This window comes from Scomber japonicus, chromosome 18 (genome assembly GCF_027409825.1).
Source record: "Scomber japonicus isolate fScoJap1 chromosome 18, fScoJap1.pri, whole genome shotgun sequence".
NCBI classification, from domain to species: Eukaryota; Metazoa; Chordata; class Actinopteri; order Scombriformes; family Scombridae; genus Scomber; species Scomber japonicus.
The window spans coordinates 5,565,786-5,580,377 of record NC_070595.1 but is presented as its reverse complement, the minus strand read 5'-3'; the positions used below and the strand labels follow the sequence as shown (position 1 = coordinate 5,580,377).

General features: G+C 38.1%; 3 protein-coding genes across 3 annotated transcripts in view; all 3 read left to right on the top strand.

Annotated features, from left to right (window-relative positions):
• The window catches only part of LOC128379506 (uncharacterized), a 388,452-nt gene that overhangs the window by 373,373 nt on the left and 487 nt on the right, over positions 1-14,592 (top strand). The window contains exons 2-5 of the mRNA XM_053339143.1: positions 11,014-11,080; positions 11,918-12,211; positions 12,924-13,247; positions 14,427-14,558. Coding sequence (XP_053195118.1) covers positions 11,944-12,211; positions 12,924-13,247; positions 14,427-14,558 — 724 coding nt within the window. The 5' untranslated portion in view covers positions 11,014-11,080; positions 11,918-11,943. The remainder of the gene's footprint in view (positions 1-11,013; positions 11,081-11,917; positions 12,212-12,923; positions 13,248-14,426; positions 14,559-14,592) is intronic.
• LOC128379503 (tryptase-2-like) lies at positions 944-4,304 on the top strand. The gene is made up of 5 exons (XM_053339139.1): positions 944-998; positions 2,222-2,396; positions 2,994-3,259; positions 3,729-3,865; positions 3,958-4,304. Exons 1-5 carry the CDS (start codon positions 947-949, stop codon positions 4,144-4,146), a joined length of 819 nt encoding a protein of 272 aa, XP_053195114.1. The 5' UTR covers positions 944-946; the 3' UTR covers positions 4,147-4,304.
• On the top strand, positions 8,214-10,420 carry LOC128378650 (tryptase-2-like). The gene is made up of 5 exons (XM_053338215.1): positions 8,214-8,397; positions 8,579-8,702; positions 9,332-9,600; positions 10,015-10,151; positions 10,244-10,420. The coding sequence occupies exons 1-5, from the start codon at positions 8,214-8,216 to the stop codon at positions 10,418-10,420; spliced, it is 891 nt and encodes a 296-aa protein (XP_053194190.1).

Here is a 14,592-nt window from a genome sequence, read left to right as displayed (position 1 = left end):
TATACTCTTATCAAGCTTCCACTGTTTATACACCAGATAGTTACAACTAGTAGTGTATTAGAAACCATTTACTCAGTGTTGATATATTAATCATTATTCTTACATAGGGGAGGTTGAAATAAAGGATTCTGCAACGATATACAGTAGGCTTCAAAACAGTCTGAGCAGCAGCAAAACTATGATAAGAATATTTGAATGTCTTGTATTATCATACTGAGTCTGGCTATGCTCTAAGAGGTTATATGGGAACTTAGCATGCAAATATTTTCTAAACTAATATCAACACAAAGTTTGACCAGTTGGCCCAATTATCCTCATCTTTGTAGCTCCCATTTTACCATTTTAACTTGTTATGTATGTATCTATGTGTATTTATGAATGTGGGTATCTATCTATCTATCTATCTATCTATCTATCTATCTATCTATCTATCTATCTATCCATCTATCTATCTATCTATCTATCTATCTATCTATCTATCTATCTATCTATCTATCTATCTATCCATCCTTCATAACACCAATAGCCTATACTACAAATTAAAAAAAAAAAACAAAAAAAAAAAAAAACAAGCGGCTATGAAATGAGTGAAATACAGAATTCAGTTGTTACTTTGGACAAAAAACCTCTAGTTTAAACATTGACTGTGGTTCATGTTTAAAAAGTTGAAATTCTGAATTTACAACCTTGTTAATAAAGTGCTACAACTATGAGATTAATATAAAATATATTAAAAGCAGAATATTTTTCTCTGAAATGTTGTGTTGCAAAAATATAATGAAAATATGTATTTGAGATGTGTACTTGATAGTAATTGAGTAAATGTACTTTTTTAACCTGTGGCTTAAGAGGAAAGGGAGGGCAGTTAGTGCTGATTAGAATCTGATTTCATCTCTCTAGTGATGTATATAAAGCGTAGGACCACTGCTTTAACTCTGTCACAGCCATGGCTTCCTGCAAACTGCTCGCTGTGCTTGTGCTGGTCCACAACTTTGAAGGTGAGAAAGACATTCAATGTACATTTTGACCAGTGTTATTTGGATTCAACAAAACTCTTATTAGAGTTCATCTAAAAATATTGTTGTCTTCTATGTCTCAGTTTTATTTTATGTTTCCAGTGCTACTTTTTTTTTTTACTAATGTTATTATGCTGTCCAGTTTCATTACTGTCATATAATTAGTTATTAAGTTATAATGATTGTTGACATACTCCCCAATGTGAGAAGGGTTTTATCATAACCATATTATTTATTATTATGTGAAATTGTTCTCACGATTCAGTTATAAACTGAAATTGAACTGTGTTGATGTTAATTAGAAAAGATGTAGAATGAGTTTTTTTAAGTTGAGTCGTTGAACATTTTCCTTGATGTCTTAAGAACATTATTCTTACATCATCAGAAGGGTTGAGGAGTCATTTATTCATAAAACATCAGTTGCTACCTGAATAAAACTAAAACCTTTTTACATATCATAAAGTGGTAGTTAAGTTGAGTTCAGTTGTGGGTTTAATTTACTTTATTGCCATAATGAAAAACCAGCTTGCCTTGGTAAGCTCATAGAGCACACTAAACCATTTGATAACCATATTAAAATACAAAAAACACCATTAAATCCTGAAAATTAAGCTAAAACTAACAATGCACCTCAATGTCCAATAAGTGATCAGTAATTTTAGATGCAAACTATTTAACTATTTATTTCAGTGGACAAACATCCAAACCAGGGGCAATTTTAGACCCTTTTTAGGGGCGCTCAAGCACCCCTAAATTTAATTTCAGCACCCTTAAAAATAAATAAATTATCATTGTATTTTTTTTCTAAAAAAATATTTTATACAACTTTAATTATTTTGCGAGCCTGTGTGTTAGAGATGGGACAAACACTTATGCTACAGGTTCAAACAGGTTTAATGTACTTTGGATAGTTCAGTCATTATTATTGTGTTTCCCTCAGGGTTCATTAACTAAGACCACTCTACTATGTATTAATATTTATTGTAAGTTTTCTTTGACAAAATAACATACCTGGACATTTAGGTTGATCTCTGTAGCTTATTTGCCACGTCAACCCTGCCTGTACTGACTCCATTGTAGATTTACCAAAGACAATATTTGATTTGTGAAATATGTAAGACACATTCAACTTTGGACTTAACCACCTCAATGTTTCCACCTTAACAAAAATATTTGCGAAGTTTCAATATTGCATCTCTCTATAGGTTTGCTTGGGGCTGAGGTGAAGAGCTCCATCATTGGTGGAAATGATGCTAAAGAGGGCAAATGGAAGTGGATGGTGCAACTAAACCTCACAACTGATGACATCACTACGTGGGGCTGTGGCGGCACCATCCTCAATGATCAGTGGGTGCTAACTGCTGCATCATGCTGGGATAAGTAAGTGTGTAACAGCCTTTTTTTCACATGACTCTAATCAATTGCATATGCACCACTGATTGCCACTGTACGACCATTGCACTGGCTTTTATGGAGCCTACCCACAGGCAAGGTTGCATTAGTACCCCCAGGTGCAACTGGGTAATGAAGGTCATTACCCCCAGACAACTTTTATTTTAATTGGATAATGCTGCTATCAGGTGGAAACCTTGTAACTCCATGGTTTTGGACATACTACTGTAGGTTTCCAACCGTGGCCATAATTATCAACATCAAAAGAATGGGTTAAGCCTCTGTGGAGCCCAAAGTAAAAAAAAAAGAGAGCACACTTTTCCCCCCCTATTACCTCTAACCCCTTTCTGCTCAAGCCACTTGCCAGTGTGGTAGATCCGGCCATGCCCACAGGTCATATGGTAGAAAGAAATACTGGCAAACTGATTATTGTTTAAAAGTTAAAAGTTACTGAATTGATTCAAAACGACAGTGGTGTTCTTTGGAAACATTTAATCATTTGTACTGAAATAAAACAACTGTCAAGACAGGTCATCAAAGAGAACAGAAAAAAATAATTAAGTATATGTGTCTTTGTGTTGCCAGAGAAGAAGACTGGCGTCGATCAATGGTTGTGGTCGGCGCACGCAGCCTGGATGAGGAGGCCCGTTACATGGCTATAAAACATTTCATCAAACACCCGGAGTACCGATCCTTTCACGGTGGCAGTCAGAACAACATCGCCCTTATCCAGCTGAAGAAAAAGCTGAAACCCGAACATGTTACACCAGTGACTCTGCCCAACGCCAATGAAGTCTTTGATGAATCATCTGAATGTTGGGTCACTGGCTGGGGGAAAGTTGGGAGGAATGGTAAGTTCTGCACAGAAAGTAGGTGTCCAAAAATATCTTTTTAAACAAAAAAGTTCTAATGTGTTAGTTAGTTTGTTAGTTTGTTCTTCTCAAATAACTATATTTTATTTAGGACTCTGATTAGGCCTTTCTCAGGACTGTGAGTGTGTACAGACAGAACTTAATTATCTGTATTGTTTATACTTCTTTGGAAGCAAAGATTTGGTGTATTGAGTTTTAATGTGTCACTTAAGTCCAAGTACAGCACTCATTATACCCATGCAAACCCTGAGCAGCTAGTGTGAATAAAATAAATTGGCAAAATGGCTTGTTAATATGGACATGGGCTTGTTAATTGCAGTGTAGCAGCTATGGACCCTACTATCTACGACAGAAAGCCACTGAAAAAAATCTAGCCACAAACACAGGCCTGAGCTTTGGTCACTAAACTACAACACAAATATAACTTGTTCTGTATGTGTCCATATAGAACTGCCGGCTCCGAAAACCCTTCAGGAGGTGAAGCTTCCCATCGTCCGCGCTGATGTTTGCAAGAGCAAGTATAATTGGCTGACTTCTGATGTGCTTTGTGTAGGGGGCAAGTTAGGTGGCATCGGTGCCTGCAAGGTGAGTTTTACTATTTAAGTCTGTGGATATAAAAATCAATCTTAGATTTAGACCTACACAGTGACGGTTGGGTTTCTTTTTGTGCTCTTTAGGGGGATGAGGGTGGCCCACTGGTGTGTAAAACTGCCAGAGGCTACGTGCAGGCGGGCATCGTGAGTTTTGGGAGTGCTCAAGGCTGTGGTCTCCCTAAGGAACCTAGCGTCTACACCAGAGTGTCCAAGTATCTGACCTTCATCAACGGTTACATCCACCGTGGTGAGGAAGCTTCAGCCGAGGTCTAAAAGTTTCCCAGACGTTGAAGCTGTCCAGTATGCTCACCAGACAGCCCGCCTTACTCTTTCTAATTCTTCTTGTATCAGTCCATGTAGTCCTTTACACTGGATGACATGTTCTCTGGTTTCCTCAACTAAATTCTTTTCATTAAAGCTTTTAAGCATCACTTTCCGTGTCTCTGTGTGATTTGGAGAATTTCTGTTAAATCCCACGTGGAGAGGATTCAGCACAGTCACATGTCACACTGTATTGCATTCTAGCAATAAACACAGTCCAAAAACAGACATTTCATTACAAACACAATATACACCCCCTCCACTACTGAACTCCCAAACTAACACACTAACTCTTTCTCTTTTTTTTCCTTCACTTAACATGCCGTGCGGAATGGAAAACTGTTTTTGAGGTGCTACATTTCCAGATTTGTCCAGAATAGTTGGACTGTACTTCAAAAACACCCTTGAGAAAAATGTTTAAAATCTGATTTGTTAGCCTTGCTTGTAACTTGACTTCAGCGATGGACGGCCATTAGCCAGTCCACAATTATGTATTATCTCAACAGTAGGATAGATTGGCCATTCATGAATCATTCTGTCTTTGGTGATCTCCTGACTTTTCATCTAGTACCACTAAGAATTTGACATCAGTGAAAGGTATAAACAACTATTAACAGGTTTTCCATAGTTTGTGCAATTGTCATGGAGATGACATGACAACAGTTAAAAAAGAATTTGCTCAGTGGCCCTAAAGGCCCGCTTAGAAAATTATTCCATAGCACTTTTTCAAAAACACAGGACGAAATGTAAACCCCCAAAACCCCCAAAATCCCAAAACAAGCGGCATTGAAATGAGTGAAATACAGAATTCAGTTGTTACTTTGGACAAAAAACCTCTAGTTTAAACATTGACTGTGGTTCATGTTTAAAAAGTTGAAATTCTGAATTTACAACCTTGTTAATAAAGTTCTACAACTATGAGATTAATATAAAATATATTAAAAGCAGAATATTTTTCTCTGAAATGCTGTGTTGCAAAAATATAATGAAAATATGTATTTGAGATGTGTACTTGATAGTAATTGAGTAAATGTACTTTTTTAACCTGTGGCTTAAGAGGAAAGGGAGGGCAGTTAGTGCTGATTAGAATTTGATTTCATCTCTCTAGTGATGTATATAAAGCGTAGGACCACTGCTTTAACTCTGTCACAGCCATGGCTTCCTGCAAACTGCTCGCTGTGCTTGTGCTGGTCCACAACTTTGAAGGTGAGAAAGACATTCAATGTACATTTTGACCAGTGTTATTTGGATTCAACAAAACTCTTATTAGAGTTCATCTAAAAATATTGTCGTCTTCTATGTCTCAGTTTTATTTTATGTTTCCAGTGCTACTTTTTTTTTTACTAATGTTATTATGCTGTCCAGTTTCATTACTGTCATATAATTAGTTATTAAGTTATAATGATTGTTGACATACTCCCCAATGTGAGAAGGGTTTTATCATAACCATATTATTTATTATTATGTGAAATTGTTCTCACGATTCAGTTATAAACTGAAATTGAACTGTGTTGATGTTAATTAGAAAAGATGTAGAATGAGTTTTTTTAAGTTGAGTCGTTGAACATTTTCCTTGATGTCTTAAGAACATTATTCTTACATCATCAGAAGGGTTGAGGAGTCATTTATTCATAAAACATCAGTTGCTACCTGAATAAAACTAAAACCTTTTTACATATCATAAAGTGGTAGTTAAGTTGAGTTCAGTTGTGGGTTTAATTTACTTTATTGCCATAATGAAAAACCAGCTTGCCTTGGTAAGCTCATAGAGCACACTAAACCATTTGATAACCATATTAAAATACAAAAAATACCATTAAATCCTGAAAATTAAGCTAAAACTAACAATGCACCTCAATGTCCAATAAGTGATCAGTAATTTTAGATGCAAACTATTTAACTATTTATTTCAGTGGACAAACATCCAAACCAGGGGCAATTTTAGACCCTTTTTAGGGGCGCTCAAGCACCCCTAAATTTAATTTCAGCACCCCTAAAAATAAATAAATTATCATTGTATTTATTTTCTAAAAAAATATTTTATACAACTTTAATTATTTTGCGAGCCTGTGTGTTAGAGGTGGGACAAACACTTATGCTACAGGTTCAAACAGGTTTAATGTACTTTGGATAGTTCAGTCATTATTATTGTGTTTCCCTCAGGGTTCATTAACTAAGACCACTCTACTATGTATTAATATTTATTGTAAGTTTTCTTTGACAAAATAACATACCTGGACATTTAGGTTGATCTCTGTAGCTTATTTGCCATGTCAACCCTGCCTGTACTGACTCCATTGTAGATTTACCAAAGACAATATTTGATTTGTGAAATATGTAAGACACATTCAACTTTGGACTTAACCACCTCAATGCTTCCACCTTAACAAAAATATTTGCGAAGTTTCAATATTGCATCTCTCTATAGGTTTGCTTGGGGCTGAGGTGAAGAGCTAAGCGGATCCTTAAAAAGTCTTAAAAAGTCTTAAATAAAAAATACGTTTTTTAAGGTCTTAAAAAGTCTTAAATTTTCGAAGAGTGGCATTAAATTTCATCTTGACGGCATTAAATTTCATCTGGGCAGAATGAAAGAAAGATATGTCTGGAGAGACGATTTTCTATGCTAACGTTATTTCATCAGCGCACGTCCCTGTCTAACAAGAGAGTGAGAAAAACGTAATAATCAAGTTAAAACGATTATTGTCCCACCCGGCAGGGTGCACCTATGAATAAATCCAACGCTCCCCTCTTTTCCAGCAAGATACACACAAACAGAGAGAGAGAGAGAGAGAGAGAGAACGAAACCTAACTTGAACCTAGCATAACTGACAGAGAAGTTAAAAGGTGAGCCCTGCCAAAGATTTGTAGGTCTGTACTGTGAAGTTTTGACCCTTAATTAAACCGAGGCTGCGCCTGCATGGACACATTTTAGTGGCGTTACATATTTCATTAGTGTTATTGAGATGTGAGGTTGCCCGGTAACGTTAGCGCATGTGGTTAAGCTTTTGACATGCTAGTTTAACATGACATCTCTTACTCTTACCCATCCTTTTTAAATATTTCAGTTTGGGTCCCGCCTGACAGTGTAGTAGTTTCCTAGTGTGTTTAATTGGCGCGTTTATGCTTATTGCTTATGTTTTCAAATCTATGAATGTAAGAGTAGCTACATTGACACTTCCTGCAGGTGTGTGTGCGTAGGTGCAATTAATTGACGCGTGTCAGGCTGGCTCTCAGAAAACAAGGTCCAAACACTTCTCATTGCTTTTCTTCATTTATTGCTTAACATAAGCAGCAAATGTACAGCACCTCGGGTTTGTGATCATGTAGCCTATTATCTTAATATTGCTCCTTGCTCCTAAACCTCAGCCAACCTCAGCTACGGTCAAAAACGTTTTGCCTCAGTACACACACATTAGCCAGGCTGTATAATGCACTCCTGCAGGAAGTTACCACAGTGCCACCCCCAGTACCAACAGTGTGAAACAACAAAAAATAACAAATAAATAAATGGCTGTAACAATGAATAATCATGTTTTGATAATCTTTTCAATATCAATCAAAATAATCATGATTATTATTTTTTGCCATAATCGTCCAGCCCTACTATATTGTTAATTGCACTTTTTATTTGAAAGAAGAAATATATAAGATCACAAAACACCTTTTTCGTTGGGTTTATTTCATTCCTATTCAAGACACTTTGACATGAATGACTTTATATTGTTAATATAGGCTACAGAGTTTCATTTTTTAACATTTTCGGTTAGTGGTGTGCCTTGTGATTTTTGCAATGAAAAAAATACCTTGGCTGAAAAAAGGTTGAAAAACAATGATTTAGGGGACAGTGTTTGGTTTCCCCTGTAGGCTTGTCATAGATAGTAACAGACAAAGAAGCCAAGATAGGCAAGTGCAAGTTGACGAGAATTGGCTCGATGACGAGAAATATAGTGGCTGGTTACTAAGTCTACCGAATATGAAGCGCAGTGCAGACTTTGTAAAAAAGCATAACATTGGGAACAATGGGCTATAAAGCCCTCGACGCACACATGAAAGGGGAGAAACACAAGCGATATGCCGACAGTCAGGCAACAACTGTCCCCATTCGGATGTTTGCAGCATCGGTCGGCCTATCTACTGCAAATGCCAATGCTAACATTGCACCCGCGTTGGTGTCTTCGGGGCCCAGTACAAGTACTACCTTCGGTACATTTGCCCCAATTACTACACTGAAGTAATATGCACTGACTGTTTGCACTGTTGCTAAAATACAAATGTGCTTTGTTTTTATATATATTTTTTGCCGTGGTAATGGTCTTAATTTTTATTCTTAGAGGTCTTAAAAAGGTCTTAAAAAGTCTTAAATTTGTTGATAAAAAATGTGCAGATACCTTGTCCATCATTGGGGGAAATGATGCTAAAGAGGGCAAATGGAAGTGGATGGTGCAACTAAACTTCACAACTGATGGCATCACTACGTGGGGCTGTGGCGGCACCATCCTCAACGATCAGTGGGTGCTAACTGCTGCATCATGCTGGGATAAGTAAGTGTGTAACAGCCTTTTTTTCACATGACTCTAATCAATTGCATAAGCACCACTGATTGCCACTGTACGACCATTGCACTGGCTTTTATGGAGCCTACCCACAGGCAAGGTTGCATTAGTACCCCCAGGTGCAACTGGGTAATGAAGGTCATTACCCCCAGACAACTTTTATTTTAATTGGATAATGCTGCTATCAGGTGGAAACCTTGTAACTCCATGGTTTTGGACATACTACTGTAGGTTTCCAACCGTGGCCATAATTATCAACATCAAAAGAAAGGGTTAAGCCTCTGTGGAGCCCAAAGTAAAAAAAAAAGAGAGCACACTTTTCCCCCCCTATTACCTCTAACCCCTTTCTGCTCAAGCCACTTGCCAGTGTGGTAGATCTGGCCATGCCCACAGGTCATATGGTAGAAAGAAATACTGGCAAACTGATTATTGTTTAAAAGTTAAAAGTTACTGAATTGATTCAAAACGACAGTGGTGTTCTTTGGAAACATTTAATCATTTGTACTGAAATAAAACAACTGTCAAGACAGGTCATCAAAGAGAACAGAAAAAAATAATTAAGTATATGTGTCTTTGTGTGACAGAGAAGAAGACTGGCGTCGATCAATGGTTGTGGTCGGCGCACGCAGCCTGGATGAGGGGGTTGCCCGTTACATGGCTATAAAACATTTCATCAAACACCCGGAGTACCGATCCTTTCACGGCGGCAATCAGAACAACATCGCCCTTATCCAGCTGAAGAAAAAGCTGAAACCCGAACATGTTACACCAGTGACTCTGCCCAACGCCAATGAAGTCTTTGATGAATCATCTGAATGTTGGGTCACTGGCTGGGGGAAAGTTGGGAGGAATGGTAAGTTCTGCACAGAAAGTAGGTGTCCAAAAATATCTTTTTAAACAAAAAAGTTCTAATGTGTTAGTTAGTTAGTTAGTTTGTTCTTCTCAAATAACTATATTTTATTTAGGACTCTGATTAGGCCTTTCTCAGGACTGTGTTTATACTTCTTTGGAAGCAAAGATTTGGTGTATTGAGTTTTAATGTGTCACTTAAGTCCTAGTACAGCACTCATTATACCCATGCAAACCCTGAGCAGCTAGTGTGAATAAAATAAATTGGACATGGGCTTGTTAATTGCAGTGTAGCAGCTATGGACCCTACTATTTACGACAGAAAGCCACTGAAAAAAATCTAGCCACAAACACAGGCCTGAGCTTTGGTCACTAAACTACAACACAAATATAACTTGTTCTGTATGTGTCCATATAGAACTGCCGGCTCCGAAAACCCTTCAGGAGGTGAAGCTTCCCATCGTCCGCGCTGATGTTTGCAAGAGCAAGTATAATTGGCTGTCTTCTGATGTGCTTTGTGTAGGGGGCAAGTTAGGTGGCATCGGTGCCTGCAAGGTGAGTTTTACTATTTAAGTCTGTGGATATAAAAATCAATCTTAGATTTAGACCTACACAGTGACGGTTGGGTTTCTTTTTGTGCTCTTTAGGGGGATGAGGGTGGCCCACTGGTGTGTAAAACTGCCAGAGGCTACGTGCAGGCGGGCATCGTGAGTTTTGGGAATGCTCAAGGCTGTGGTCTCCCTAAGGAACCTAGCGTCTACACCAGAGTGTCCAAGTATCTGACCTTCATCAACGATTACAGCTACGCTTCAGGTGAGGTCTAAAAGTTTCCCAGACGTTGAAGCTGTCCAGTATGCTCACCAGACAGCCCGCCTTACTCTTTCTAATTCTTCTTGTATCAGTCCATGTAGTCCTTTACACTGGATAACATGTTCTCTGGTTTCCTCAACTAAATTCTTTTCATTAAAGCTTTTAAGCATCACTTTCCGTGTCTCTGTGTGATTTGGAGAATTTCTGTTAAATCCCACGTGGAGAGGATTCAGCACAGTCACATGTCACACTGTATTGCATTCTAGCAATAAACACAGTCCAAAAACAGACATTTCATTACAAACACAATATACACCCCCTCCAGGCACGTGCACACATAGGGCCCTAGGGGTGCTTGAGCCCCTGCCCTTTTTGCCTTGTATTAAAAAGTGCCCTCTGTGTGTGTGTGTGTGTGTGTGTGTGTGTGTGTGTGTGTTTATTTGTTTGTTTTAAATAACATTAATATATTCCTGTTAGGGATGTAAAAAAAACGGCGGTACAAAGACTGTACCCATTTCTTGTAATACGGGGTTGTTGTGTGTGTTGAGCCGCTGCTTCTTTATCCGTTGTGGCTCCGCTCAGTCACAGAGCCAGAGAGAGCCAGAGCCAGAGAGAGAGAGAGAGAGAGAGACGGGGGCAACTGAGGAGACGTGACAGTGGAGCAACTTGAACCTGTGAGTTATGGTCTAACTAGTCTCCGTCCACTTATTCAACGTGTTTAAATATGGGTCATATTTCAGAAAAACGCTCTATTTTAGTCAATGTGTCAGCTTCTATTTTTGCCGGACGTGGGAGCACGGCGCATCAAATCAACACAGAGCAGGTCGTGCGGGACAGGAAATCGTGTACAAAATACAAAATAAAACACCAGGTTAATTTTCAAAATAGAATACACCCTGTTTACAGCGGATTTCCCTCTCTACAGGTCTGAAGTACAGGGGCCCGTTTCAGAAAGCAGGTTTAGTGAGAACTCTGAGTTAGTTAACCCTGAGATGAGGGAAACTCTGGTTTTTCGGTTTCACAAAGCTAGTTCAGCTTAACTCTGAGTCAGTTAAGTGGCAACTCTCTCTGGCAACATACTCCGTGAACCTAACCTGCTCGCTGGCAGGTTTTCTTCAACTAACCCTGAGTTTCTCCTCCTTTTTAGTTGGAGCCCGCAGACTGAAGGAGGTGTGAGACATGATGTGTCCTTTTCTTAAAGAGTCAGTTAATATTGAAGCACAAATACGAAGCATGAATCTCCGTCAGAGGGTGATCAGACCCTGCTAGAATGTTTTATCATTCTCTGATGATGTTCTGTTTGAGTGTTTCCATTTTTTTGTACAATCGATAATTTATCTGAACAATATTCTCAGCCCTCGCATCGTCTGTACGACACCACATGGACATGCTCTCAGTTCAGAATAAGCAACACTCTAGGTTGACCAATAAAGCAACCTAACAAGAGTGGAAAATATATGGCTCAGCTCAAAGGTAACATATTTAATTCTAATATTATGTTGTTTTTCCAGTGACCTTCCCAAAGCCCAGCATCTCCATGAATCCTGCTGGTGAGGTTAGCTGGGGTCAGAGCATCAGGATCAATTGTTCAATCTCAACTGAGCATTTAGGTGGAACATTCACTCTGAATAAGACCTCAGGTTCATCCAGAAAGACCCAATCATCAAGTGCCAACTCTGCTACCTTCAACATCCGTAATGTGAACTTTGATAATGAGGGATCATACCAGTGTCAGTATGAGAAAAGCATTTCAAGACAAAACTTCAGCTCCCCTCTAAGTGACTCTGTCAGACTCTCTGTTACTGGTAAGCAAACTAATAAATACAATAACTGAAAAAAGAAAACAAGAATCACACAACAGTAGTGCAGCAGCACTGTCAAATCTGTCTGAAACCATCACAACATTAAGAAAACTAAAATAATTGTGATGCAATTTAGTGTGTTTGTGTGTTTGTAATGATGTTGGTAAAAGTTATTGTTTAAAGAAATCAAAAATATTGCATAACCTGCAACAATCATTAGTATCAGACACACACACACACACTCTCTCTCTCTCTCTCTCTCTCTCTCTCTCTCTCTCTCTCTCTCTCTCTCTCACACTTTCTCTCTTCATTCTTTTATTAAAATGATATTAGTATAAAATGATTAACTGCCATTTTAATTAGATTTTTTAATTATTTTAAAAAATCTTAATAAATGTCTAATATAATATATATAATTCAAACTTAATGGTTTTCACAGCAAATCAGTTTGTTGATTGACTATAATCACACACTGAAAAATCTATAATTATTCCAGTGTCACACGCCAGCTCCAAGTCAGCATCATATTATCATCACTTATCCTCTCTGTTCTTATACTTTTTCCTTGAATTTTATTTCATTAAAAATGCATGTAGATTATTCTTTAAACTTTTTTTGGAATAATGTAAGTTAAATTTGAAAAGTTCAGAATGAATCTCATCTTTGCTGATTTAAAAACTGTACAGTTTTATCCTGTTTCCCCTTTTGTACTCAGTGCCACTGCAGCAGCCCAATATCTCCCTGACATCTCCTAATGGAGGACTGGTCTGGGGTCCTGAAGGTGCAGAGGTCACTAGGGGCTACAGCTTTGTCTTGACCTGCTCCATTAACTCCAACTATCATGAAGGCCGTTTCTTGCTCATCTTCTCTGGCTCCAACATCACCAACACCAAACCTGCAGTCAACCTCTCAGCCTCCTTTAACTTCCCTGTAGCTGAGTATGAACATGAGGGCAACTACAGCTGTGTGTATGAAGTCACTCTGTCCAGACTGAACTTCAGGTCACCAGAGACAGCACCGATTACTGTTACCATTAAATGTAAGTAGACTGTAGAATTTAAACTAAGCATTGTTATATTTTATGAACATCACTAAAAGATACATTTGTCAGTTTTAGAACAATGGCCTTCTAAACTTGTATCAGTCATATAACCTGTTTATATTATGAACTTAAACACAACTAAAGATGTTGACTGACCCACTGGTGTTAGTTACTATCTATGCCTCTTCACTGGAGGGCAAAGTTTGTGTTTTTAAAGTTTTTGGTTCAGGCACTATTTATCCACCACACAAACATGAATACTGTATAGAACAGAGACTCTTAATGTGGGGCTTGAGAGAGTCTACAGCAAAAAAAGGTTAATTATTTATTTTCACTATAATTCCACCCATAAGTAACAATCACGGGAATGTATAGCTGTCATGGATTTTATATATTTTCTGTAACAAAAACATTTAAAGGCAAAAGTCTTTTTAGAGGACAGACCCGAGGGCAACATCTTATCAAATGGGGGTCTGTGGTCTAATTTATCTCGATTTAGTGGTCTTTGATGTGAAAAGGTTTGAGAAGCACTGACTGTTGTGGAATTAAAATGAAACAACAGCAAATAACAAATACTATTTAAAATATCTCTAAATGGTTGACTGCTTCCTCATTGCACCCACACACCACATTACTTTTAAACTGTTACATGTATTTATTTTTTATTGAGGAGTCTTGACATGCAACACAAGTTTTAAAACAAACACTGAAACTCAGTTTTCTAAACAGTCAACACTGAAAAAGTCTTTAAGATGAGAGATGACATGTTTTCAAGAATCTAAAGCAAGTCCAGTTACCTTGGGATGACTGAGAATGTGTACAGACAAGTACATAAATATCAGGTTGTTCACTTTAAGCCAAACTGTAGATGATATCTCTGGAGCTCTGTCAGGCTTATTTTAAGTTCGGGTTATAGGTTAAGGTAAGGGTTAGGCTGAGCCTGAACAGAGATTTAGGATTAGGGTTAGCTTGAATAGAGATTTTGCAATAATTCAGTTCATGTGACAAAATTACAGTACACACAGTAAACATACAGTAGGCTCATACTAAAGTGTAGAATTTCCATCAGTGAAACAGTCTTGCAACAATGACTTGTGGAGTAATATAAACTTGTAGAGTATCAAATATGCAGAGAAGATGAACCATAACTGGCTATGATGTTATTTCCTTCTATAGTGCCTTTGTTGCTGCTGGTGACCTCAGTAGTCAAGCTGTTCCTGCTGGTCTTGCCGGTGGTCTGTCTGGTCTGGATGATCTGCAGGAGAAGAAGACGAGACAAACATCCCATAGCCATCGCCATGAGTCCAGGTCTGTGCTCACCAGATCACACAATTTCTTAACT

Bases quoted from the DNA above. Each gene is read 5' to 3' on its own strand.
- LOC128379503 (XM_053339139.1), top strand. From the start codon at position 947: ATGGCTTCCTGCAAACTGCTCGCTGTGCTTGTGCTGGTCCACAACTTT. The intron at 2,397-2,993 runs GTAAGTGTGTAA...TTGTGTTGCCAG, and splicing joins GCTGCATCATGCTGGGATAA to AGAAGAAGACTGGCGTCGAT. The intron at 3,260-3,728 runs GTAAGTTCTGCA...GTGTCCATATAG, and splicing joins GGGGAAAGTTGGGAGGAATG to AACTGCCGGCTCCGAAAACC.
- LOC128378650 (XM_053338215.1), top strand. From the start codon at position 8,214: ATGGGCTATAAAGCCCTCGACGCACACATGAAAGGGGAGAAACACAAG. The intron at 8,398-8,578 runs GTACATTTGCCC...AAAAATGTGCAG, and splicing joins CAGTACAAGTACTACCTTCG to ATACCTTGTCCATCATTGGG. The intron at 10,152-10,243 runs GTGAGTTTTACT...TGTGCTCTTTAG, and splicing joins GTGGCATCGGTGCCTGCAAG to GGGGATGAGGGTGGCCCACT.